Source organism: Fistularia commersonii, chromosome 29 (assembly GCF_037954325.1).
Source record: "Fistularia commersonii isolate RoL2024-O1a breed Wild chromosome 29, RoL_Fcom_v1.0, whole genome shotgun sequence".
Lineage (NCBI taxonomy): Eukaryota > Metazoa > Chordata > Actinopteri > Syngnathiformes > Fistulariidae > Fistularia > Fistularia commersonii.
This window is the reverse complement of record NC_141312.1, coordinates 3,955,227-3,982,879: the sequence shown is the minus strand read 5'-3', so window position 1 is coordinate 3,982,879 and position 27,653 is coordinate 3,955,227. Positions and strand designations below refer to the sequence as shown.

Here is a 27,653-nt window from a genome sequence, read left to right as displayed (position 1 = left end):
AGATTTATTTGGCTGATCTTGGCCTTTTTTAGATTATATGTTGGGTGATATGAAAGGTCAAGGATGGATATTTGATATGTCAATGATACAATCAGTTTTTTGACGTCCGCATTCTCAATGTTGCCGGAAACTAACATTTTAGACATCATGTGATAGAAAGTATTTTTCAATGTCAATATCTGGACATCCTTTTATCTATAAAAGCAAACATATCAGTATAGATTTTTCTTTGTCCTAAATCCAGTGTGGTTTGGACTCCATGACATGTATTTGAATACCTCATATTGTCACAAAGAAATGCCTAACTCAGTTTTTGTTTGGCAATTTTTTTAACATCTTCCCTAGCCTTTTAATTAAATGCAGCTCTTCTATTTAGAAAATAATTCAAATTTCTATATCTAAAGTATCTCTCAAATTTTGCCCATCAACCAGGCACATTCTGTCACAGAAATCATCCCAGTTCTACACAAGCACATCAATCATCACTCATCCTGTTCGATCTCATGTCTATAATCTATCAAATGACCGGTGGATTGTTTACACACTTGCAAATGCTGCATATATCCTGCTTATCTACCCATCACTGATCAATACTTACAACTCAGACTGTATGCAGGTCTCCATTGTGCTTATGTGACAAGCTGGACTGAACAAACACTGGTGATTAAGCCAGTACATAAAGCACGGAGTCTCATTGTTAGGTGTTTAAAGGGTTATACATATCAAGTGCACTTTCAGTCATCAATCTTTTTTTAGTGGAGGCAATGTCATTTCATAACTTTTGGTCTAGGTATTGAGAAAAATATTACAGTCATATTCAGTGGAGCACATAATTCTTGCTGTTCATGTTCTCTGTTCACTGTCAAATTTTTGCATCATTGTATAGGAGCTAACACAAATATCCACAGGGCATTTGTTGTGCTCTTGTCTCTGTGAAAACAGAATGGGAATCTCTTTTGCCGTCAACATTTCCTTGTCACTTGACAAGGAATGTTTGATGACTGCTGAAAAAGAGGAATGAAATAGGGGAGAAATTTATTCATCCATTATTTACACTGCTTATCCTCCATGCAGGATTGCAGGGATGTTCAATCAAACCCAGCTGATACTAGGTGGGAGAAATAGCCACACAATCATAGATACTGTGCCCCTAAATATTAAAATAATGTGATTGTGAGTCAAACAATGGATATAATAATGATCCTACATCTAACGTGCACATACTAAGGCAACTTTTGTGGTTTGCCCAAGCACTTAGTTGTGCGCTGTTCAACAAGGAGTTTTTTTTCTTTTTAATATATTTGCCTCAATTTGGTATTGATTTTAATGGTAACAAATAATCATTGATTCATTATCTATACCGCTTGTCCATCAATCAGCATCGCGGGGTGTGGGTCGGGGGGTCGGGGGGGGGGGGGGGCATCCCAGCTGCCATTTGGCAAGAGGAGGGGTATTCTCTGTAATGGTTGCCAGTTGAGTCGAATATCTAATATTTTATAGAAACTAAAACTTTCAGAAGGGAAAAATCCTGAATAAATAAAACAATAATATAGTTGCAACCCCCTACAATAGTCTTTCCCCAGGGACAGGAATGCTCTGTGCTATACAGCACATTTACTGCTCATGCTGCCAAATCAACATACTTGTGATGTAGGGTATGCAAATAACAAACCCAAAGCATCAATGGTCATCCCAAAGGCCAAGTGGGATTGATTAATAAGGGTCCTCATTGCAGGTCATTCTATTAAACAGTCAAGGGCAGTATGTCTGGAGCAGGTATGAACTGACGCATTGTACTTTACCTTTGCTGCTGCAGGAACTGCTGTCAGCATTAGGTAAAGTAAATGAATGTGGAAAAAAATAATATAAAGACAACCAATTTTTAGTCTTTGAATATTCTGTATCGACTCTATGCTTTGACCGAGCAGATCAATTGCCAGACTTGTATGAACAATCTAATTATCAAGTATACAAGGACATTCCTAATGTAGTGAGTACAAAAAAGGAAGAATACATGACCTTATAAAATAACACAAATCGAAGATCAATGTGACTCATAAAAAGAAGCCAGCTGTTCAGGGGCCAGAAAAGGGAGACAAAGGGATTTTTATAGTCTAGGCAGACTGATACACATCAGTAATTGACAAAATGGCAACCAATGTTGGATCATAGAGCAAGAAGAGGAGAGAAAGAGGGAAGAAAGCCACTGGCAGGATGGGATAAAGAGGAAGCAAGTGAAAGGATACGAAGAGAGATATGAATAGAAATAAATGGATGAATCTGAGTAAGTGCCAATGGCAAATTCTGTGTCTGGTGAAGATTAATTAAAAATACCAATCATATTAAGAATGTAGCATGAGCAGAGGTATTTAGAACAGAACAAAGGATGACCGGTATTTTCACCTATCTTGATGGACATTTTATTTGAGTGGTTTGTACGTCATGAATAGTGTCTGTTAAAAAAAATATTGATATTTATATTTGAGTCAATACTTTAAATTGCGAGTGAATGGACAGGAAGGCCTTTTGATTCATATACTTTTACCATCTCCACTTCAATTATTGTATCTGAGTATTAGTTTCAAATGAAAGTAAGAATTCAGCTCTGGCAGGTTTTTCATTTGACTGCGGCCTAAACCAGCATCTGAACTAAAGTAGCACATTCATATTTGAATTATGCAAAAGAGACTCTTGTCCAAAAAAAAAATCATTCTGGAGAAGACTATCAGCTTCTCACCACAAACCCAGCTGCAAACGTACATACAGATGCATCGTGTACTTTGAATGGTGAAACTACAATGCCAGTGTTGAGAAATAAAAGAAGCTCTTATTTAGAATAATAAAACTCACAAGCTAAAATAACTGGTAGAAAAACGTCTTGCATTAGGCAAATATGAGCAGTCTCCTTCTTTAACAAACATCTATCTCATCTGATTCAGCATCTCTGATCTGACTCTTAAACCTATCACTTGACAAGAATGTACATCATTCTTTAAGTTATGTTGTATAGTCAAATGAACAGTTCTTCTGTGTTAGTGGAAAAAAAAAACGCATGCAAAATTGGTATTTGTCTTTTTATGTCTTTCCTGTATTAGAGTCTGTGGAGTCTATTCATGTATTGAATTGTGAGATCACAAAATATTGAAGAAAAACTGGTACTAGTAGTACCTTAAACAATAGAGAATTACACAAAGGTAGTGTTGGGCAGGACCATAATGAAAACTGAGACACCAAAGCTAACCTTAGTGTTGCCTGGGAGACAGCAGCGTAACACAAACAGATGTCAGCTTCATTCACCTCTGTTCAGTGCAGAAGACCGTTTGTGTAATTAAGCTGAGGGGGTTGATTCATTTATTCATCCAAATTATAATTTGTTCAGCTTATCAGTCCTTGCTTCCTGTCATCTGTGTGAAGTTTGAGAAGTTTTAAATCAGGTGTCCAATTTCATCAGTCATGAGGTGCAATGAAAAGTACCATATTCTCTTTTTATCACTTTTACTGTCAACTTTTATTTCTTTGAAACTACTGTTCTTGTGCTCCTATGTTTCTAATCTTTTATTTTCCCTCCTGTCATGGGAGATGTTTTAAATGGATTGTAATAATATTGGTGGTAATTTTTACATTTGAAATGTCGGTTAAATCACTGTCCATATGTTTGTGTGTCTTTTTTATGTCTCTTCAGAAACAAGACTTGGTATTCAGTCTCATCTAGTCAAATTCAGGCTTGATTTTACATTTACTGATTTTTGAAAGTGTCACCCTTGTTGCTGATGGGACTGGAACAGGCTAAGTCTTTCAACAGCGGAGATTAAGTGTCTATTATTTTCCACAATCTCACTTTGCAGAACCAAAAACTCTTTGAACAGTTGCACATTTTAAAAGCACAGCTCAAAGATACAGGTTTTAGTATTTTTCAACTCTTGAGAAATGAACAAAAACCTTTTATTGTGTACATGTCAACCAATGTCAGTGTTTGTAATGCAAAAACAGAGATGGTAACAGTCTAAAATGCCAGCACCAGAATAAACTCGACAGACTGACTTCTCCTTCTCTTCGTTTCGGGTTTTCCCTTTAGGGGTCACCTCAGAAAATCAACCGTCTCCATCTAACCCTATTCCCCGTATCCTCTTCTCTCACACCAACTTCATATCATCTCTCACTACGTCCATAAATCTTTTCTTTGGTCTTCCTCAAGACCTCGAGGCCTGGCAGCTCCAATTCCAGCATCCATTTTCCAATATATTCACTATCTCCCCTCTGTACATGACCCAACCATATTAGTCTGGCTTCTCTGGCCTTAATACAATCCTTATTGCTTTGAAAATTTATCTCTGGTAGTAGTTCGTTGTAATCTTGTTTAGTGTGATGTCATATTTATCGTATTTATTTATTGTGTATTTATATACCTGAAGCAAACTCTGAAAATGCTATAACTGAGTTTGTAGTGGCAAAATGGCTCATTAATGTTAAGTATATATGCAGCAATGTGTGTGAGCCAAGGTTAGAACTATTCATAAAGCTTGGAGGAGTCTGGATAGTAATGATTCCTCACCAACAGACCAGAGCTCTGATTGACGGATAGATTAAATGATAACACTGGAGCAGACAGTAGCAGCAACTGGCCAGCTGTTAGGAGATTTTGGTTCAGTCAAACAAGAAGACAATGTAAGATGTTTCCACTCTAAATGAAATCACAGTAAGTGTATATCTCCTTCGAGGTAGAAGAACCTTTATTCCAGTCAGACAAGTTCAATTTGAGTAAAATTACCAGCATTTCCACAGTGTAAAGACTCAGAGTAATACTTTGCCATATCAAGTGGTGCTGCTCAGAAGCAGCTGTGAGTAGTATTCTTCTTGACAAAGAACGGTTTAGAATTGGGACAAAAGTTGCAAAAGGATTAAACCAGATCAGGAAGGAATGAGGATTTTCAATATGGAGCATCAAGGTGACTGTCGTGCACAGACTGGGTTCAGACAGCAGTTCATTGTGCATTTAATTAAATTTGTGCTTACAGTCTGTGTCTGACTATTGTCCAAGTGACCAACTCAGTATTACTCTACGTTGTATTTAGCTGTGCTTTGCCACATAGCGGTCAATAGTATCAAATTGGCAAATATCTAACTCAAAAAAAGGACCATTTAACCATCTATTCTGTGTAAATTTGCTTTTAAAAGGTAATCAATTTTAATAAAAATCAAGACTCAGGCAAGGCTGTCTGGGGGTTACTGGGTGAATTTGTTTAGTATATTTTCACGGATCCTATCACATTTAAACAATGTATTTTTGTAGGGGAAGCAGGGGAAGGGGGAGCATATAGGGTTATTTAGACATATAGGGTTATTTTCCACAATAGAAAATGTGACTATTATCACAATGAGTAAAATGATTTTACAATTGAAAACACAGATGTTTCTGTGAAGCCTGTGGAGGTTTGTCAAATGTACAAGATTTTAGATGCTCTATATCACCTGCTTTTCGTTAAAATTGTGCATCATAAAACAGTTGCAGAGCATTTTGTTTAGAAATTTTAACAAGGTTCCAGTATTTCTGAAGCCAAATGGTGGCAGATCTTACCATTTCCAAAGTGTTTGTCACATCAGAAAGCCTTCACTGGTCTCTTCCACAGGCAACTAAGGGTTGTCAGCGCGATTATAGTCTTTTCTAATAAATTCCTTTTGACAAAAAAGTTCAATCATTACATTTAATTTCATTCGAATTTATGCTATTGTACAGTCCTTTGCCCTGCCTCCCATGAATATGGAATTCGCATTTTTCATCTGTGGCTTAATGGTAAATCCTTCCTATTAAAAAAACATTTAAAATGTTCTTATATCAGCCTAAAACTACACTAAAACATGTTGTTGATTTATTAATATGCTATAAACATGTTATATATGATTATACATGTATATAAGAATCTTATCTCAGATGTTAATCCAACACTCAAGCAGGTATGGCAAACAAAAGCCATCTGCAACAGCAAGAAAACTCCTTAAAATACAACAATGGAGTGATTGCAATGACTAAACTGGAATTTAATAAGTGAATACATAATCTATGTGTGGCTAAGCTGGTCTATTGGAGAAGTGACTGCAGAAGCAATTGTCACAAAGCTGAGCTGATGAATGCACTACAATCAGTCTGATTTCTCAAACCACGCAACACAGCATGTAGTCAGATTGTATTTACCCAACCCCCTCTAACACAGCTAGTGCCCCCAAATGATAACCAAACAAACAAACAAACAGACTTACCAGCACTATTCAAGCAGTTAAAATGTTGATTACCATCCAAAGGTAATTTAGCTTTCCAGCAGCTTATCTGCAGCTAAACAATTGCTAGACTGGAAAGTATTTCTGCCCAGTTAAAGGGAGGCAGACAACAGGAATCTTATTTGACCAGGTTTGAGTCCAAACTAAGACTGGCCTCTGGTGTGCTACGTTCTACTTTCCATTTTCTGTCAAACTGAAGAGTTAACCAGGAAAGTAAAATGTTACCAGTCGTTTGGATTCACTTTATCATTCAAACCTATGAACTGTGGGAGGAAAAACCACAGACACAATGTACAAACATCACATAAAAAGTCCACTATTAAACTTGAGACAGGAATCGTCTTGCTGTGTAACCACTGCACCACCATTTAGTCATAGTCATATTTAATTACAGCTGTGTCCATTACTGTTGGGGGAGTTGAAGCCCAGATAAAGAAATAGCAAATTCATTACATTTCTGTTTCACTGTTTTTTGTAAATCTTAACAATCAATTACATGTTGATGCACATGAGGATGGAAAAAAAAACTGCGGGAGTTTGTTAGTCAATGAACACATATTGTCAGTGCTTTCCCACTTTAGCAAGTCACTGCCATCGTAGTTTTCATCCCCTCCCCTGCAGAATGGCAGCCATATCTAATTGGCCCAAATAGCTTCCTGCTATACCAGAGTGTGTTTGTGTGAGTACGTCTGTGTGTGTGCTCATGCACCATAGAAACCATCTGTTCACAGTGAGCTAGCATGAGTCACAGACCAGATCTGAGCCATGGCATCTGGAGTATGGCATCGACTCTACATCCTGCACCAAACTCCCTATTCTTTTCACTTTCCTCTCCTTTTCCTTTCACACGCTTCCTTCCTGTCAACTCTGTTTGCTTTTATCTCTGCATCTCCCAACATTGACTCCCAACAATTCTCTCATTCCCCAGTGTGTTTATTTTATATTCACCATTATTTCATTATCACCTAAAGACACGACTGATGGGTAGATCATCTGTTTGTTTTGGAGATTGAGTTTACTGTCACAGAGATAGCATGGTTTAAAGGCACCGTCTTCATCAGCCTTCTGCCAGATTCACCTCCTGGCTATGCAACAGAACCTGTCAATCACAGAGGAATTAACAACTCATCCCCAATCTAGTTGGCATGCATGGATGCTTTCTGTTTCACACACACACGAGTGTCAGTGACTATGCTAAAGGAAGGACTGGGTTAATAGCTAATCAATGGTGAATAGTGTAACCTTAACTCCCCATATGCTAGAATAAATTTCACAATATTTTTTTTCTGTGATCTGCTCCCGGTATGTGAGACTGTTTACCAGGATTTTATTTTCACACTGGTAAACTGCAGAATGTTGTTAGCCTCTAAGTACAATAGCGCACAAGTTATTAAACTACTCCAAAAAAAAGGGCCATAAGACCCTAACCAAGGTTCTCCCGAAACAACATATTTTATGCAGGTAAGAATCAGGAAATTTGCTATACATTTTGTATAAACTATTATTTTGATCTTTTTCTTTTGTTTTCATTTGCAATTTTTATGTAACAATAAAACATCATACGTATGTGTGTGTGTGTGTGTGTGTGTGTGCACATGTACTTTGGTTGAACCAGTCCTGTAACATCATGAATATGAAACAATAAGATAAAACTTTATTGATCCCCATTGGGGTAGGGAAATTCGAGAACAATTTCTTTTTCTGAGCTTTGTCTTGTCTTCTTTACAAGTTGTTCAATCGCAGATTGATCATAGTGTGCTGAAGACAGCAGGGAGTTTAAACTCCGGGGGATCGTCACCTAACCTACTTTACTGAGGCACACCAATCCATGGCTCTCTATCGCCACTCCTCAATGATTTCTTGTATCTGTATCATCCAGATCCCAAACGGAGGGTGTTTTGCCCGTTGATCAATAGAGAAGGAAAGTGAGTAACACTGATCTTTCTTCTCGTTGCTTCAGAGGGAGACACTGGGTTGTTACATTTCCTCTGACATTCTTGATGGGAGGATGTGTGAAAGTGAAGTGTTTGATGTGATGCATAGTGTGACAGGCACAGATCTATGGGTGATAGAGGAAAATACAGTATCACAAGCAGTTCTCCATGTCCAAAAAACAAACAACAAATGTGGAGCTTCAAAAATGGTCACATTTCTCAGTGTGGCAATGTCAGTATTGGATCCCAATAATCTCAAAAGTAGATTTCTGTAGGATCCTGGATTCCAGTTGTAGTGGTTCTGCATTCCATTATATTTTCAGGTAAAAGTAATAATATTCAAATTTTAAATCAAGATATTTATTAAATCACATGTTTTTGTTTCTCTAATGTAATGTAGGAGAATAGACACTCGATAGCTGTTTGTGCAAATGTCAAAAGGGGCCTTTATAGTGGGAGACACAGTGTGATGTATGATTGAGGCCTATTTAGTAAAGGTCAAATGGCGCACAGAGATCAAAATGCACCACACAGGGTTGAAAGCTCAAATAAATTTGTCTGGTATCCTTTCGTCTCTCTCTTCATGTCTGATGTATGCTCTTTCTCTCACTCACTCACTCACTCATTCACTCACTCACTCACTCACTCACTCACTCACTCACTCACTCACTCACTCACTCACTCACTCACTCACAGCAGAGGAATACAACATTGGTTAACGAAGAGTCTATCATTTGGAGTAATATGATGAATCCAGAAACACTATCCAGTGAAATGGGCAGTTACTTAGGTTTTGCGCCTTCATCCACTGTTAGGTCTCATTATATCTTTAAAATACATTTTTGTAAAGCCTGTAACTTTGAAAAACAAAATCATGTGTCAGCATATATATGTTGGCAGAAAATATTGACGCTTGTGATTGTCAGTGATCTGCCTCAGAAGACGCCACTGTTATTATTGATATAATATGAAATGTCATCTTTTGATATTGAATTGATTTGTAATCTGACTGATGTTGCATTCAACATCAAGTTGATTGATGGGGAGGCATGGCTCTGATTGTAAGAGTGGTCATCTTGGAACCAAATAGTTCTGGTTTAATTCCCAAAGTCCTCATAGCCTGCTGAAGTCTGGCTAAGCAAGGCAATGAACTGCTAACTGTTAACTGCTAAGAACCATTACCGCTGCCCATGGTTCATCCATGATTTTGTGAATACATTGTGCAAATTTCACAAATCCTGTATATAACTGAATGAGACGAAAAATAAAAGCTCTTATCATTTTCAGTTTCAATTCATCATCACACTGAAAACAGCTATTTGATGATCAGTTTAACATCTTTTTGACATTGAAACCAATGTCCCATGTCTGCAAGCTATTATTAGCATCAGCTGTTGTACCTGCCATGAAAATCTCTTAGGAATTGGTAGACATATAGTAGATTAAAAAGCAAACACAAAAAACACGTTAAGTAATAGGATGCGGCAATGTGCTATGAAGTAAATGCTTTCAATCATAAAAGAAAATCTCCCTTTTCTACTTTTGTTTACATCCTACCAGAAACCCATGGGAGTTCTGTTTTCACTCTTCATTTGCTGAGAAAGCACCTACCTGACATTGCTACCCAATTATTATTCATTTCAACAACTTTGAGGGAGGAAAGATATGAAATAGTAAGAATCCAAAGAGGAAAGAAGTGATGACATAACAGGGGGCCTGACATGCGTGAGAAGGAGGTGCTGACGTCAGCTGTAACTGGGAGAAGAGCAAACATATCCTATGTAGGTCACATTAAAAACACATAGGCTTATCACAAATTCAGCCAACTAACCAACCAGCCAGATACGACTCACTGAAAGCACAACTGTAAGTGCACTTCCAGTTCCCTGTGGCTGTGAATATTTTCAACCACAGAGTTCACTGAACAGTGTAAGAAAGAAATACTTGACTGAAAAATGCCTAGTTAGGACTCTTTCTCAATTACTGGTGAGTCTATGAAATAACTACAAAATTCAGCATGTCAATCTCAAACACATTCAAGACAAAAAATTATCATCTGTAGCTTTACAGTTAAGATCACATTGTTTCTTTTGACTGTGGACTAAAAGTCAATAGTTCTGTCTGCTCTTTCACACAATAGTCCCCTTCCAGATGAAGTTCCACTCCAATCAATCTTGCTTTCATTTTGTTTATACTGTAAATCGTCACCGGTCCATTGTGCATAATGGGATATGGATGGAGATTAATTGATTGGGGAAGGTGTTTGTTTTTTACAATCATTGCTTCAAGGGTGTGCAGACTGGAATAACACTAATTAGAATTGACAAGTATGATGTGGAAACATGAAGCCTCAGGGTTATAAACAATGACAATTACTTTTTCAAACAAGTAAAGCTGTTTATTAAAATGCATTTGTTCATTCATAGAATCTTGAATTCTTCATTAAAGAGAAGGACAACATAATTTTAAACAACGGATTTTTAAACAAATGATGTGTCATTCGTTGGAGTGTATATTTTATATCTGTTATCACATTTGATGTATCATTGTTGTACGGTGGCACAACTGTGTAATAGTTAGCATTTTCATGTAACAGCAATAATGGAGTGCTGTTCTACCAGCCAATAGTTTAGCTGAGAGAGCAACTGTGAATTGTCTGTATTTGTGAATGACAGAGTAAATACAGCTGGGATTTGCACTCCAACCTTCTCCCCCACCCCAAACACACACATACATTCAACCTTGTGCAGGATAAATGAAATGAATAATGCATGAATGGATGACTGACTTTAAATTGATGATCTTTAAGGTTTTTCATCTTGTGCATGTTCAAAGGTGTTGGTTTGTACAATACCAAACCACTGATTATATTGAAAATCTGTCCTTTGGAATTGTTTCATAAAATAAGAAAAATGCTTTGCATTTTGTGTGTGTGCCAAAAATCCAGTTCTTTTTCAGACATCGAGCTGGAGTTTAAGTGGAGTGGGGAAAAAAAAAACCTTTAATCAGGGTGGATCTCAATGAAAATAAGCAAATTGTTACATGATGAATGTGGGAGGGGGGGATTTATGTAAATTATATTCATGAGGGGAAATTTGGAAGTATAACAGTAAGGTTATGCTGATGAGGTTCCACTATTTAGTGATTAAGTGAGTTTTTATTACATTAAAAGAACAAGGCAGTAGATTGAGACTTACGATGAGATGTCCTGCAGGGGTCACTCTGTGAGCTGTCAGCCGAGTGGGTGGAGGAGACAGAGGAAACGCTAGAACTCCTGACAAAGCCAAAGGCTACCAGGCGGCCTGCGGGGATTCGGCTGGAGCTGAAGCCTGGAGGGCGAAGGCCTGACTGGCTTGCTTTTGGAAGCAGAGACCTGGATGAAACGGCTTGCGGCTGAGCTGTTGCTGGAGCAGGAGGAGGAGCCTGATGGGTAAAAACCTCTTCTTGTGCTAAAAGTGCAAATGAAGAATCCTAAGTTATGATCACACGTATCATCACCAAGCTAACTTCCTAAAAAGCAATCTAAACTTATGAAAAAAAAATCAAGACGGTTCAATAATGATATCAGCAAGAAATTGCCCAAGATTTACCAAATCACCCTAATGCTAGCATTCCAAGGCATTTAAATAAAATTCATGATCATGGCAATCCATGTATGCAATTAAGTGTCAGCACAATGGCACCTTTATTTTAGCTGTTGTAATGCAGAACAGACAGCATCACAATTTTAGGAAGAATGGAACAACAAGACACAATGTTTGATTGTTGTGCAGAGCTATGACCTTATTGGTGTTGTGTATCATTAATCATCGTGTGACACTTTACAGCTTTAGTCAACACCAGGAACTCTTGAATTTTTTGACTGCTAACTGCTAAATCATGACAATCCAATCAGATGGCAAAGGCTACTCAGTAAACTGCTCATTTTGGCTCAGTGTGGTCCCATTGATGACTAGGTCAAAGGCAAGATGTCCTTCCAACTCTTTTGTGACATTACATAATGCTTGTCGTAGGCACAGATAAAAGATGCAGAGTTCCTCCCTTTTGTGAATAGAAGAAATGTGATCCAGTAATATGCTTGATCCAGTGCTGAAACTGAATTTACATACACACAGCTCTCTGAGGTTTCTCCCCATATTTAGTAATTTCTCTGATTTGCCATTCAGTCATTAATTTGGGAAAACAAAAAAAATCTAAAAGGAAATTTTCAGAGGATTAATAACAAATTACCAAAAAAACTCGAAAGATTAATACTCAAATATTTGCAAGCAACCCCAAGGATACACACTATGTTTATAAGATTCTGTGGGTGTTTGTCTTTTGGAGGTTTAGCTGGAAAGCATCAATTTCCCCCTTCTGTACTTTTGAATGTGATTCTAACAATTTCCTAGTGAGTGGCAAAAAGTTGCTTGAACCACAAAAGGAAACTGAAGGGATCGTTGATTATGTGAAGAAAAAAGGGTTTTACAGTGAATAAGATAGTAGAGTTTGACAGAGAAGAAGGAAAGGAAATAAAGTAATCATTGCTCCCTGGTGACAGTCATTGTAAGTCAGCAATGGAGAAACAGAATCCTTGTGTCTCATATTTTCCAACATCAAGCCTTAAAATTACACACACACACACACACACACACATACACACACACACTTAGTAGTATCCGGGCCTTGCAAGATCCTGGGTAGGAGAAGAGCATTATCCTCTGCTGGCCACTGAGATAAGGTAGAAAGCCTCCCTTTCCTCTCCATCTGGCACAGCAGTAAGCTCAGTGGATGCTACAGAATATCGCTGCATATAACAGAAAAAGCACTGAGAGAGGGGAAATGCAGGCAAAACAAAGTGGGGCAGGAAGAGGGGGGAAAAGTCTCCAGTGTAACTGCCCTCAAGCATCATCAAAGCTGCTGCTGCTATTCTCCACCTCTTGAACAGTACTTCAACAAACTTCAGCTGATTCAATGTGTTGAAAACTCTAGTTTTAACATCACTTCACTGAGTTCTAGTGTGTTGTTTAATGGACTGTAAAATTTCACAAGTATTATGCCAGCTGAAAGGCATTTGGGGGAGTTGGCCTTTTCCCCGTCTTCCCTGGGAGAATCAGGTTAATGGGCTGTCTCCCGCACCTACAGTTGAGCGCTAGAAAGCCACTAGTTACCACTGTAACCTTTGCAATCGTAAACTTCCTCCATCAAGACATGATAAGCAACACACATAAAATCTAAAACAATTGTATGTATGTGTTCTGAGTCATACCAAAATCTTACAAAACTTGAATGTAAACTGTGAGGGTATGCAATATTTTATGCGTATTTTATACTTTAGTGTATCTGCTAGGCAGAAAAAAATAAAAAATAAAACTGGACTCTGGGGGGCCATTGTCATTACACACAGGCCTTGATTTCTGCAAGAAAATAAGCAAAGAGACTTCAAAGAAAATGTTATTTGAATGGAAAACCATTCAGAAAATGGGGTCTTTTATGGTGTTTTATGGGGTGGCTAGAGTTCAGTTGGTAGAGCTATCTCCAATTGGAAGGTAGCTGGTTCGATCCCCAGCTTCTCCTGTCTGCATGTCAGAGTGTCCTTGAGGCCCTTGAACCCAGTTGCTCTCGATGGCCCTGCTAATACCTTGCATGATTCACCATGTGTGTGAATCTGTTTGTAAATTTCTGAATGTGATCTAGTGTATAGCTTTGGAATTGCAAGGTGATTAAAGTGCTTTATAAGTGGGGGGCATTTACCATTTATGATGGAAGATGGATACAATATATGAATACACTTCTTGTGAGTTACTAAAATCCGTATTTTAGTTCTGCAAATTAATTGCATTATCATTGAACTGTAATTCTGAATATCTGTATTCATTCATTCATTCATTCATTCATTATTTGCCACTTATCCTGCACTCCAGGTTGAAGGGATGCTTGAGGTTGCTCACACCCTGCCTATCAATCACTGGGTCAAATACAGAAACAATTTCAACTGTTGGAGGAAACTGGAGAGCCTGGGGAGATCCCACACAGGAGAACATGCAACTGAACCAGGGACCTTCCTGGTGTGATGCAGAAGTGATGCACTGTGCCACCATTATTATTATTATTATTATTGTTCAGTCATCCCCTTAATGTCATCCAGTATAAAATTCTATATGCAGTCAGCTCACTGTACACTGCATACTTCTGTGTGAGAAACTTGAGATGAAATATAAATGTTCCAATTTCCCTCCTGCCCTACTTCACTGAGCCTCCTCAAGAGATGAGGGAAATGGAGGAGTCTCAAAAGCATCCACTTTAACCTGGATGTCACCCATCTCTGTTTCATATAAATGAAAAACAAACACAATTCATCACAATCCAAAAAAGGAATGGAAAGAAATCTAATATAGGATGTGACTTTGCCTGTCCTTCTTCCTCCAGACTTCACTGTAATCCGTTTTATTATTCTAGAAATATTTATCACTGTTTTTTCCTCCCAACACCACTGCTACACAATGAACTGTGAAATGGTGGCTTTCAAAATGAAAAGACAAAAGTAGAAAAGAAAAAAAAATTAATCAAGTGTAAATAATTTTGAATCAAGTTGAAGTTTTCTCCGTTCCAGTGGTGTAAATTAAACCATTTTCACTTTAAGTAAGTGGATGAACCGGTTTAATTCTCAGGAGAAGAAAAGTAAAAGTAGAGCAATCCAAATTGAGGATGAGTTACTTTTTTGTCACTAATTTTGACAAGTAAAGTCACCAGCACTGCAGTGACCAACCATTTTAATTACAGCTCAAGGTGACTTGCAACAACCTACGTGGATTTCCTCCATAAAGCTTTTAAGTGCATGCTGTTAAATCTGATAGTTTAATGCACTGCATTCCCTGCAGTGCTTTTGGAGTAAAAACAGGCTCAACTGCCGTTCGGAAGGCATAATGAGTGCTTCAATATGCAGTAGTCGCACTAAAGTTGTCCTATAGGTGAAAAACCCTTATTAGCAACAGTTACTTTTAATCATAGACCTGCTGTGTGTATATATATATATACTGTATATATATAGTTTGTTAGGTTGGCAACTCATTCCCTGTAAGAATCTGTTCATCTGTTCATCCAAAATTGATTCGAAAGACATGTATGTTTTTTGTGAAAACATTTGCATGAATGTAAAATAAATTATGACGTTGCACCTTATGTGATTAAGTAATCAGTGGTTAATATGATTTGATGAAAGGAACATGAAATCTTATTCAGTAATGCATCTTCACACCAGTGAAAGGAAAGACTGTCTCGTTTGTGTGGTGACAATGAGGAGCACTTCACATTCTATATGATCTTTGATATTTACATGTCAATACTTTATGAAAGGAAAGGCCTTTCAAATGATTTGAATACATCTTTGAGAAAGCGACAGTCTTTTTGTTTAACAAGGCCTCCAACACCGCTCTTAAATGCAACTTATTCATGCTCTATGGGGGGGAAGAGCTTTTTCTCATCTTCAGATATTTGTGTAATTCCAATTGCCCCAAGAATATCAGGTATGTCTAGGAGGACTTCGGGTAGCTTGGCAGCAGTGTAGCGCTAGTTATGGTGATTGTTTGAATATCATTTCAAGATTTGTCATGAAAGAATAACCCCTGTCTGTGAGAAAAGGGAATTATATCGACAATGAAGTAATGCAATGTTTTGTGAAAAAAAAAGATCCTCCAAAACTAGTGTGTTGACTGTCAATATGCAGCAAAGAACACGTTTCCTTGTGCACTGCAAAGATGGGCACCAGGAGGTGTGAGCGAAAGTACATGTGAAAGCATCTGATTTATCATGAATAACCCCAAACCCAAACAAACCAAGTCATTCAGGTAGATTGTTGCACATTTTGTCAGCTGAATACCCTGCCCTATCACTTTGCACAGAAATCTAGTGACTCAGCATACATTGATTTTTGCAGTGGTTGTTTGTCACTTTTTAGTTTTAGGAAATACTAAAGTGAAAACTATTCAGCAATCTAATAATATTCTTCACCTTGAATTCCTTGAGACAACAATGGAAAACAGAACAGTTTTAACTGCCAGGCAAATATCTGGAAGGATCAATGCCAGAGATGCGATTAAAAGTAAGAGGAACATTAGTTTTGTACATTCGGAGAAAAATGCAGCACTTTTATGCCAACTATGTGTGTATTCCCAAATTATGAATAGATGTAGGCAAGGGCTTAAGAACACATGATAACTTTGATCAGCTGGAGCCACACATGCCATTTGTTTCAAATATTTTCATGAAAGAGGATAATATGTGCCTTGTTAAACAGCTAAGAGTCACATCAGAAACTGTATCATCTTTTGGTGATGGAGAATGCCAAATTAAAAGGCAAATGTCATTATAAACTGAGTTTCCCCTCATTGGTTCATTAAGCTGTAACTTTGGGTCTCCTTTGGACAAAAGTGGCAGCAATAAAACCTGTTGACCTCTGTGGCCTGAGCTATCCATTAGAGTCAGGCTTTTTCTGACATGAACCTTACTTTTAATAGAGCACAAAAAAAAATTCTCCATCTACACCCTCATAAGTCAACAGATGAACATCCTCACTGCTCCATCATACGTATACCTTTGATTTTACTTATGGAGATGAAAAAAAAATCTCCAAACTGGAACCCAAACACCTCAGATGGGGAACATGTGATAATCTTGTCATCTTGCATAAAAATATCACATATCAGGAATTCCTATCTGTTAGAATGTCATTCATGATGTTGTATTTGAGTAATAGACAGTACCCCATCAGATTGCTTTTTACTAATGAATTGTAGCTTTAAAATACATCTTAAAATGTCACATATTTGTTTATAGCGTGTTAAATACGCAAGTACAAAAATAACGAAGTAATTTGTAGTTGTTAAAAAAATATGTATTTGATGATTTTTGATGAGGGTAAGCTAATGACACCATCTATTATACTGTGCCAAGTACCAGACAGAAAAGACGGACATGTACCTTCAGAATTTATTTAAGGGATGATTGCAAATGATCCGTATAAAACTAAATTTCTCAAAAAGCTGGCAAGCCACTCTCAGGGACTCACCAGATTTAAGGAAACATCAACAGCAAGGAACACAATGATCGTGATCAATGCTACATGATATACTATCACATACTTGCAGTGTGTAGAGCTGGGTAAAGTAGGGATGAGAAATGATTTCAGAAGGAAGATCCTGTCACTACTTAAGCGTTAATTGCTTTGCACTTCAAAGCTACCAGGCCCTGCAGGGCCAAGCACCTCTGGGATGCCCTATGTATAAATAGGGATAATGATTAGGAGGCCTGTTCAGTTTGATGCAATTTTCATTTATTTTGTGTGTAAGGGAGGTGTGTTAAATTTAGCTGTGTGTAATTTCGCTATCTATTTTGGTTGGACCAATATTAAAAGCAGATCAAATTTACATAGAAGTGATGACTGGCCTTTCCTTCTTGCACGATGCAGGGTCAGGAGCAAATTTCACATCTTGATTTTTCCAGTGATAGTAGAGCTGCAGCATGAATTTGTGAGGCTTTTCCAGATTGTTTTTCAATCATATGAATTAGGAATGGGCTGTGTGTTTAGAGAATGTGTAGTTGAGCTGTTATTTATTTATTTATTTTTTTTGTCGATGCAACCCCCTTGGAGCAGAAATAGTCCCAGCTGACTATATTTTGCAGCCCTCCAATCATATCAGCCAAAAGTAATCTCAAAGAATACATTTTAATGAGCTGCCTTCATCTTGGGCCAAGTTGAGGGAGAAAAAGTCCCACCACTGCTTATTGCTGCAAAGGCAAGGGAAAATAAGGTTGCTTTCTAGTGAGACATATTTTGATTTGGTGCAATGAAATCTGTCACTCTCTGCTTGAATTATACATTTTAAAATTTGTTTCTGGAGGATAAATTCCAATTAAAGAATAATATTTCTTTATTTACCTTTGTTGTCTTGACATTTCTGGTTAGTTGCTGGACCGACAGGTTTGATTGGCTGGCTGAGAACCAATGCAGCCCTCTGACCTTGACCAGACCCTCTGCCCTTGACTGAGCTTGTAGTTGTCCTGGTGACAGCTCCCAGGCCAAGACGCATACCCCTGCTGGAGCGCAGGAGACTGCCGCTGCCCCCAGCCTGAGCAGCTGTCTGGAGCTGCAGCGAGTCTTCAGTAGAACTCTCCTTAAAATGGGAAGATCCCACCTAAAATTTGACCCAATTAGGTCAAAAATAGTATCCAGCAGTTATCTTTGGGTCAATGAAAATAAATGAAGAAATGAGTTCCACTCTTGTCCAACAACCACATATGTTTTGCTAAATCTTGTTTAAATTTTTATTAGGGAGCGTTTTGAGAAAAGCATATGCGTTATCTGTCCTTATGTGTTAATTTCTGCATTTTGAATGCCCTTAAGAATCATGTGATCAGTCATTTTTAGCTCTCAGAGGAAGTGAGTGTCAAGTGTCTGCACTTACTCTGTGAAACACAAAACAGCATGTAGAGTATTGGAAATTTAATGTCTTGTCCCAATGGGCTTGATAAATAACCATTACTATTGCATTACTGTTTATTTCCACATGTTGACGTTAGATGCCATCTTAATGAGAATGCGAAATTAGGTAATTTAATCAGAATGAACTAGGACTGATTGTGAAAGCCATAATAGGCACCTTTAGTGAGACTGAGAAAAAATGCATAAGATAGGTAATCAATTATAGATGGTTCACTCAGGGATATGAGATGGGGCATCAAGAAGTATCATTAATGGAGTGTCAACAAATATAACAGAAGGGATCAGTGTTTGTAATGAATGACTCTGACCATGAATCTAGAATGTGATTTAAAATATTAGAAGCTCTCACAATTAATGGTAACAATCATGATTTAGTCCAACTTCTTCACTTTTCATTTTTGATCTGGAATTGTACTTTTTCTCAACTCAGTTGAAAATCTTCTGTTTGGTAAACTAGAACGTGGGAATTTAGTAGAACAGAGTATTCGAGCTTTGCTCTCATGAGCATAATGAAATATTTCAGAACATTGTCCGACCAGTTAAAATCACATTCCTTTCACAGGCTGATAGAAAGATAAAACTCACCTCTGCTGGTGACCCGTAATAGTCATTGGCTTTGCTACCCAGCTTTGGAGGTACTGTGTGGCTGTGTGTGTGTTGATGTTGAGCAGCAACTGTGTGTGCAGGGGGTACTGTGTTTGTGTGTCCAGGGGCCCTGATACTCCTGCCCAGCAATCCAGATGGGAAGCTCTTTGTTTGCATCTCATGGCAATATTTCTCATAAAGTAAGTTGGAGGCACTGAGCACTGGGACTCCTCTGGTGTCTTTGCCAGTCTTGGAGGGGTCTTTAGGTGTGTCTTTGAATGAACTGGGAGTCACGTTGTGACTGTAAGCTGACAGCCTTGTTGGTAAAGAAGATACATGATAGGATCCGTCAGCGGCCTGGGGCTTGAATTGAGGATTTTTTCTGACATATGTAATGATTTTTGGACGAACTCCTTTAGGTTTAAGTTTAGGTGAAGGAGAGCTCTCTCTGGGGCTTGGGTTGTAGTTGGAGTTTTGGGAGCTCTGCTGGTTGTTAAGAGGTGCTTTGGGGATTCCAGTTGTGCTTATATTTGTTTTGACTGGTGCTCTTAAGCAAGTGTTGCCATAGCCCTGAGTTGTTAGTACAGGAGGGTTGCATCCTGGTGGAATTTGGCGAACCACTCCACGGGCATCCCTTGAGATGAAATACATCGAGGGTTGCCTACGCGGGGAGCCCTGGGGTGTCCTGAGAGGGGAGTGGGGAGGTGTAGATGTCTTGGAATCTATCCCAGTCCTGTTTGGGCTGGAGCAGTTTTTTCTGTACGTTAGCTGACTCTGGGGTCGTTTCTCTACGACTGAGGGTTTTGGTGGACTTGAAGTACACTGAGCTGTTGTAGCTGGTGTCTTTGCCACTGGCTGAGCCTCCCTTTGGGCTGCTTGGTTTGGCTTTATGGACTGAGAGACTCCAACAGTGCTATAAAGGTGGGAGAAATCCGATGGTTCCGGTAAAGATGATTTTGTAAACCGTCTGCTGGGTCCATTACTGTGTTGCCCTTTTTCAGCTTGAAGAGCACTGGGCTCTTGTAAGCTCTGTGTTCTTCCAGCCTCGGTCTGACACAGGGGTCTGACAAGCTGTTGTCGCCGTGGTGGAAGGACCCGTTCCTCAAATCCAGCCTTCCTCCGTTGTCCGAGCCCCACATCGGAGGACAATCCATTTTTATGATTGGTTCCCTCCTCCTGTCTATGTTCCAGTCTGCAATGCTGAGGATGCTCATGTTTCTCCTGAGGATGCACCTGTGGGGAATCCTGGCTGACATCAACAGCTGCCCCTCTTCGAGTCAGGGCTGAGGTAGCATTGTTGGCATAGTGAAAAGGGTTGGTCTTCGAATTTGGCAGTCTGATGCGAGCGTCTCCACTGGTATCGAGAGCACTTGAGAGGCTACCACTGAGGGAAATGGCTGATAGACTGGAGACGAATACATTTGTCTCGGACTTGGATTCCTTGAGACCTCCCTTCCCTCGGTCACTGTCTCCTCCTCTGCTTGTCTTGCTGTTCTTTTCAATTACTGCCAAACATGTATCAAGCTCCTCTGTGCTATGACAGGCATTTTTTCCTCTCACCTCTCTGTCTCTCTTTATTCTGCTCTGCACATTGTTACTGTCATTGTCGTTCCTCTTCACCCCAGTAGAAGAAGAGCTGGCAGTGGAACTGGAAGAAATGGACATCGCACCCTCATCTTTGCCATCTCTTAGGCTTCCTCCATCATCTTCCTCTTCATTGTCTTCCCCCTGATTCACATTGCCCAAGAATGTTTGTATCTGTTGACACTCCACAACCTCAAACTCTCTCAGCCCAGACTCTGTGCATTGTTGCTCTGAGTCCCAAATCACTAGTTTATCATGGGAACCACTTTGAGAAACTAAAGGAGGGATGGTACTTGTTGTATACCCAGAGTCCTCTATCTGTCCTTTTTCTTCATGGTCACTTATTGAAGACAATCGGTTAGCGTTATCATCCCCATTTTGGCATTTTTGCATTTGACTTTTGTTCGTAATTTTTTCTCCTCTTCCGCCATTAATACTGAGGTCTTTGATACTAGTTGAGAAGCTCATGTTGACTGATTTCTTTCGCCTTACTCAATGACTCCTGCAGGCCATTGATGGAGCAACAACTGTTTCCTCACTGCCTTCCTATTTGGGTCTGTGATATGACGGCCCTTCAGCTGATTCTTCCAAGAATAATAATTTCATGAGTTCGTCTTTGCCTTAATTCAATAGTTTTATTGCATTTTCTGTGTGTGAACAATGCCGTTGTTATTGTCTCTTGGAGAGGAAATTGGCTGGACAATCTGAAACAGAAAAAATTTTTTTTTACAACAGACCCTTTGAAACAGTGCCGCAGATGTGCATGGTGTACAAACAATAGAAATAACTATTTACTATTTGATAAGAATTTGATTTTGAGGAAGCAAGTCACTTAAAGAGAAATGTTCATTATTTTGTGAAGAATCTAGACAAACTCATGTATAAGCAATCTCTCTACCAAATTTTTGTGAAAATCACTGCTGGGTGATTCTGGGAGCTCCTTCATTATTAGTGACACAGCAGGATTTAAAAGTCACTTAACTGCACTTCATTGATACCTACTGATTAATATCTTATTCCATCAGATTCTTAATTTACTTGTAGAACTGTGCTATCATTAATGAATAAATGACCTCAATCATAACAACATTCAGCAATATCACTATGAGGGAAGAGAACTATGACTGTTGGTTGGAGAAAAGAGAAGTGCAATGATAGCTCCAGTGACAACTTGTAAAAGGACCACCCTGGGGATGCTGATGGTGACAGGAAGATGACCGGAGGATGCTTTGTTCTGAAAATTGTCTTTTTTTTCCTTTAATGACTTAAAGACTTGGCTTTATGGAAAAATGTAAAGATATATTCACCAGATTTTTAGGTTTACAGAAAACACATTACCATTTCCATATAAGAACCAGTGTCTCAAATATGCCCAAGTGGATACCCTTTCCCTGACATGAGAAAATGTACTGCTTCCATCAATAGCTGTGTTAAATAAGTGTGAAGCAGAAGCACAATCCATACTGCAGGTCTGATCACTGCAGGAGGGTTCACACTCCCCTCTCAGTACGTCTCCACTCACACACCATATGGCTGATTATACCAACATTTGATTGTACACAACATCCTGCTTGATTTGAAAGCAAAGTGGAATCCTGCTGGAAGCACAGAAATATTTCATTTGCATAAAGCGCTACAGAAGCATGTATCCAGTAGATGAGCAGATGGCAAGGAGGTTTTGTCACATAATATCAAATTAACCAAATATGCCATTGGTTTCATGAGGAACCTGGTTAGATTGAAAAAGAATTCAGCATCAGCCTTGAAAGAGAAAAATTCAATGAGAATTCAAAATCAAACATGTGTTTTTTGTTTGTTTAAATAGAATTCATTTCCTCTTCTCTTCACATGCACTTCTATAGACTTGACTAACTGCAAACCAAAATGTAGTCATTTATCTTTGCAGTTCATAAATTTTGACTGCAACGGTCATCGTATCACCTTAATATTTTGATTATTTGATTAGATTCCCATGTCTAGATAGAGACTCTGTAATCCTGTTTGCGGTTGGGGTATAAGATTTCATTAGTAGGTGGCTTCTTGAGCAGTATTATCATGAACTGAAAGAAGTGCAAAAACTGCTGCTCCCACTGCCTGTGGCACATTTGGTGCAGTTTCAATCCATGGAGATCTGCACAAATGTACTGGGGGGGTGAAATATTCAAGGTCATGATTTGTGTTTGTTAGAGATTGTCTTTTACACAATTTCGAAATGAAATGTGAATTTCTTTACCTGAAAAGTCTAATATGTAAACACACACTGGTGGGCTTCCTTTGTAATCAGTGTGTTTAAATAATTTTAACACAGATGTAAGAAAAAGATGTACATGCTCAATTTCCAACCTTTTTTAACCATCAGATATCCCTATCAGGTTTTCCAAAGAGAGAAGTTATAAGTGTGTTTGTAAAATTTGATTTGCTATCAACAATTGCAGAGAAACAGGAAAAAATACTGCTGTACAAATAGACAAAAAATGTGGGTTAATCCTCAGTGTCTACCCCTGTGCCTCTGTACACTGCTGTCTTTCACCTATTTCTGGTGTTCAACTCCAAATAATTGGCAAATGATAAAGGACATTGACAAAATATAACGAGGCAGAGAGGGAGACAGTGGTTGAGATTGCATTAACTGTTGGGAGAATTAATGGACAGGACATGGTGACAGATCAATGACAGCACTGATGTAGAAGTGGAGGTTGTGCTGATGACAGCAGTCTTGGGAGGTTGAGCACCAAGCTTGGTCTCAGCAGCTGAGCCAGAGTCAGCCCCTAAAATCTCCCTTGCAGTAAGGCAGACATCATCAGGCTGGAAAATCAAAACAAATCAGAAAGAAGGAGCCTGTCTATTGGAATAAATGCTTTGGCTGAGATGAAAAACTCTAAAAGAGGAAATGCATATGGTGATTCTCCTGTAAGAAAAAAAACAAGAATTTGGCAGCCTCCCCCTCTCTTCGCACCATCTTATCATGTTTGATACACTGTAAATGCTGAAAGTAGAAAAAGACACGTTTCCATTGTGTGAGCAAAGACATGCTTGTGACTTGGGGGTTTCCACTAACTGGAATATAATTAATGAAACCAAATGTGCAATATTCGAGACTGAATTTGTATGATCATAGGTGTTTATAGTTCCGATTTTATGGGGAGAGCACTGCCTGCAGCCGGTAGTGCACGGATGAGTTGATCTCATTCACCCATTCATTCATTATCTATACCGCTAATCTGGCAATCAGGGCGGCAGGAGTCGAGTGACAGGATACAACCATTCACTCTCTCACAACCTTCATTCTTGTCTGGACAATTTGTGAATCTTCAATTAATCTACCCCATGTTTTTGGATTGTAGGTGGAAACCGGAGAACCCAGAGGAGCTGTATTCAGACACAGGGAGACCAAGCAAACTCTGCAGACAGGCCGTCTGTTGGAAGTGAACCAGTGACCATTTTTTTGTGAGTCAGAAGTTCTAACCTCTGCTGCACTCTGTTGCTTAAGTTACTCTCAGTCATAGATTTTTATTCCCTCCTTCAAAGATGAGTAAATATCTTGATGGTGATAATCTTGATGAAGATAATCTAAACTGAATGTGGTTTTTCATATTTTTGTCCATGGATACTAAATATGCATGACTTTTGATGGAGTTCACTGCATACCAAAGAGGACAACACTGATTATTTCTGCATAAATCCATACTGAGGTGATCTAGTTAAGAATTTGTAATCACGGAAACTCCTTTGGGAAAACTGTGGATGGAAAACCTTTGGAAATATTCAACCATCCTGCTTCAGTTGTCATGGCAATGCCATATTGCTAAGATTGGGAAAATACATCCCCTGATCACTTTTGTCTTACGCTGCAAAAAGAAGTCTGCCTTTTAGAGAGAAGGTCATCCTCATGCTTTTACACTGACAGCTCATAAATCCGTGCTCATGTGCATCACACTCACATTGGAGAATTCTCACCTGTGCACAACAATCATGCAGTGCGGTTACACAAATAGCATCTGACAACACAATTATGGAAATAGTATACAGAAGCCACTTTCCTACTGTCAAGAAACATTACTAAATGTGCACATGTGGAAAAATCACATCACATAAGTAAAGCAAAAAGTTCACCATGAAATGTAATTTTTCTGCATTTAGTTTACACAGCATTTTTCATCATGTTCTCATTATGTTCCATACTTTCTTGCAGGTATAAATGTAGTTTCTCACGTATCTTCATTATTTAAAATTCATTTTCAGGTCCTTTCTGGCTCATTCACTTTTGGTTACTTTTCAGATTGTTTTTGATAAGTTTTTGGACTATAACTTTTTCTTAAAATTTAATTTCAGTAAAGGTGTGTTTGTCTGACAATAATCTGTGTCTGGAATCTACTTCTGCATTGTAAAGTTTTTTGAGAATGTATGGCTCAGTTGATTAGAAGATGGGATTGGGCACGATGTTATTACGGCAGCAATCAAACTCAGTGAAAGACTGAGATTCATGTCCTTTGTCAAGCTCCTGCTCATAAAGAACCAGGAAATGGTGAGCTTATCGCGTGGCACGATGAGGGAAAATTTTCATCTGGAGTGGAATGGAACTGGGGAAGAGAGGGCCTTGTCGTTCTTTTTTCGCGGATGCAGGTTGAAATCAGTCTGTGGGTGAAGGAATGTTAAGGAGGGTGAGGTGGGAGAGATTAGACATGCAGATGGATACATAAAGGGAGAGAGTTGTCACAGGGGAGCTACAATTTCTAATTAGGCTAATGGGAGAGAATAAATCATCTATAGTAAGAGCTATAGAGACCTCTATCTGAAGTGGCATACTGTAAAGCTCAGAGGAGAAGAGTGATGTAATTAATGAAAATCCTTGACCATATGCAATGCTAACGAGTGCTAAATCGCTCCCCATTGATGAAACTTCGGAAGCATGTCCAAATTATACATTTCTACTATACACCTTGATGTAATTAAGCATGATTCTCAAGCAAATTTTCTTTCAGTGAACCCAAATCTCAATAAGCTTGTTGCCACTTGTTTGGGGGTGGGGAGTAACTATCATTGGAAATCAGTTCCCTTAAGGTAATGTGATTTTTTTTTTTCAAATCCTGATAAGGACACACACAAGATATGCCATCTTGTTGAGTCATTATATTAGGTAAGAGAGAGCAGAGATTCCATTTGAGAATTAGCTAATTTGACATACACCAATAGTCACCTGCACATCTCACTCTTTAACATACACATCAACACATGGCTTTCTCCAGCGTCTTTGTTGTCGGTCCAGCAGCACATGTGGCCATTACAGAAGCCATTTGTCTTTGGCACTTTGCTTTATTCTACTCCTCCCCCACTGGAGAGCAGACAGGTTTTACACACTGTGCTCTCAGGGGATCCCCTCCATGTACAGATGCACACACAGGCACGCACGCACGCACATGTGCATGCACACAAACACACACTGTCCCATCCCTGCTTTATCCTCATACACACACACACACACACACACACACACACACACACACATCGACAGAGATGTGGTGAATTCCAGCAAGCTGCAAAGGAAGCAAATGAGATAGGAACATAAATGAACAGAGTGATGACATGTGTGTAACTGTAATTTATGAGTCTTGAATGGTAGCACATAACATAATTAGATTTAGTGCTGCACTTGCATTAAAATGCAGTGTAGTGCTTATCTTTGAACATCAAGCTGAGTCTTAGTACAGCACATACAGGGACCTTGGAACTACTCAATCTCATCGACATTAAAATCTGAATATTCTTATATTATTTCACAAGGCTCATACTTTGTGTGTCATTCACACATACAGAATTATGCAGCACTGAGCTTAGTGAGAACCTCTATTCAGAAGTAAGCCAGGGTTTAGTCGTTCATCCTTCCTCCGCCAATCTCCCTTAACAACAGAACACAACACAGACAGAAATAGCAAGGAAATAAGCTAAACGCATTTTTACATTGGACACAATAGGTACCTTACACAAAGATTTCATAAGTAATGAGTAGCTAAAATATGACAATATGTAACGAATCACAATGCACAGCAATGGGATTACAATTACATACAACAGTGAAGTAGAAGAGGGAAATATCCGGAAATAGCTTGCTTCAGCTACTGGATTGTTGATCTACACTTCCCATACAGATGCTCGTCAGGAAAAAAAGACCAACTCTTTGACGGCAAATTGTCATCCATGAAAAATAGGGAGATATGAATGTAGCATAAAATGTTTCCTTTGTGCCAGTAACCATATGCGCTCTTTGAATGTGAGTGCTTTTCTTGACAGTGCAAAACGAGCAAGTATATATGTAACATCATCACCATTGTCATATCGGTAACATCAGGTGAAAATGACAAAGATTTCATCTTGTCATGGAGTGTGTCCATCATCATCTACTCATTTCAACTGACATTTTCTTCTAAACAGAAACATCACCTTATGTGTCCAACTCAAACTCAAATAATATGTCGACAGTTTAGATTTATACAATACAATTCTTAAGTGCATTAAGGAATTATGGTGTTCATTAACCCCATATCCCAGAATGCTTTCAATTTTGTTACTAAAAATTGTAGTAGTTGTACCATTGACCACGTCAATGTCTTATTTAATTCATTCATTTTTGAATAAAAAGTACCCTCAGCTTGTTAGTCAGGAAAACAAAAATCAACTCAAACATTTGCAAAAAATAAAAATAAAAAAATAAAATCCTAACTCTTGACCGGTGATGTGGCACACGCCTTTCCTTGACATAGAAATGAAAAGCTGATGACCAACGGATGACAGAGGAGAGA

At 38.7% G+C, this 27,653-nt stretch overlaps 1 protein-coding gene across 2 annotated transcripts in view; it reads right to left on the bottom strand.

Annotated features, from left to right (window-relative positions):
- mtus2a (microtubule associated tumor suppressor candidate 2a) overlaps positions 1 to 21,443 on the bottom strand; it is a 30,447-nt gene extending 9,004 nt beyond the window's left edge. For both annotated transcript variants that reach the window (XM_086177525.1, XM_086177524.1), the window contains exons 1-3: positions 19,273 to 21,443; positions 18,124 to 18,379; positions 11,405 to 11,656 (exon numbers count right to left, since the gene is read on the bottom strand). In XM_086177525.1, the coding sequence (XP_086033651.1) occupies positions 11,405 to 11,656; positions 18,124 to 18,379; positions 19,273 to 21,324 (2,560 nt within the window). In that variant the 5' untranslated portion in view covers positions 21,325 to 21,443. The remainder of the gene's footprint in view (positions 1 to 11,404; positions 11,657 to 18,123; positions 18,380 to 19,272) is intronic.
- Positions 21,444 to 27,653: the final 6,210 nt, after the last annotated feature.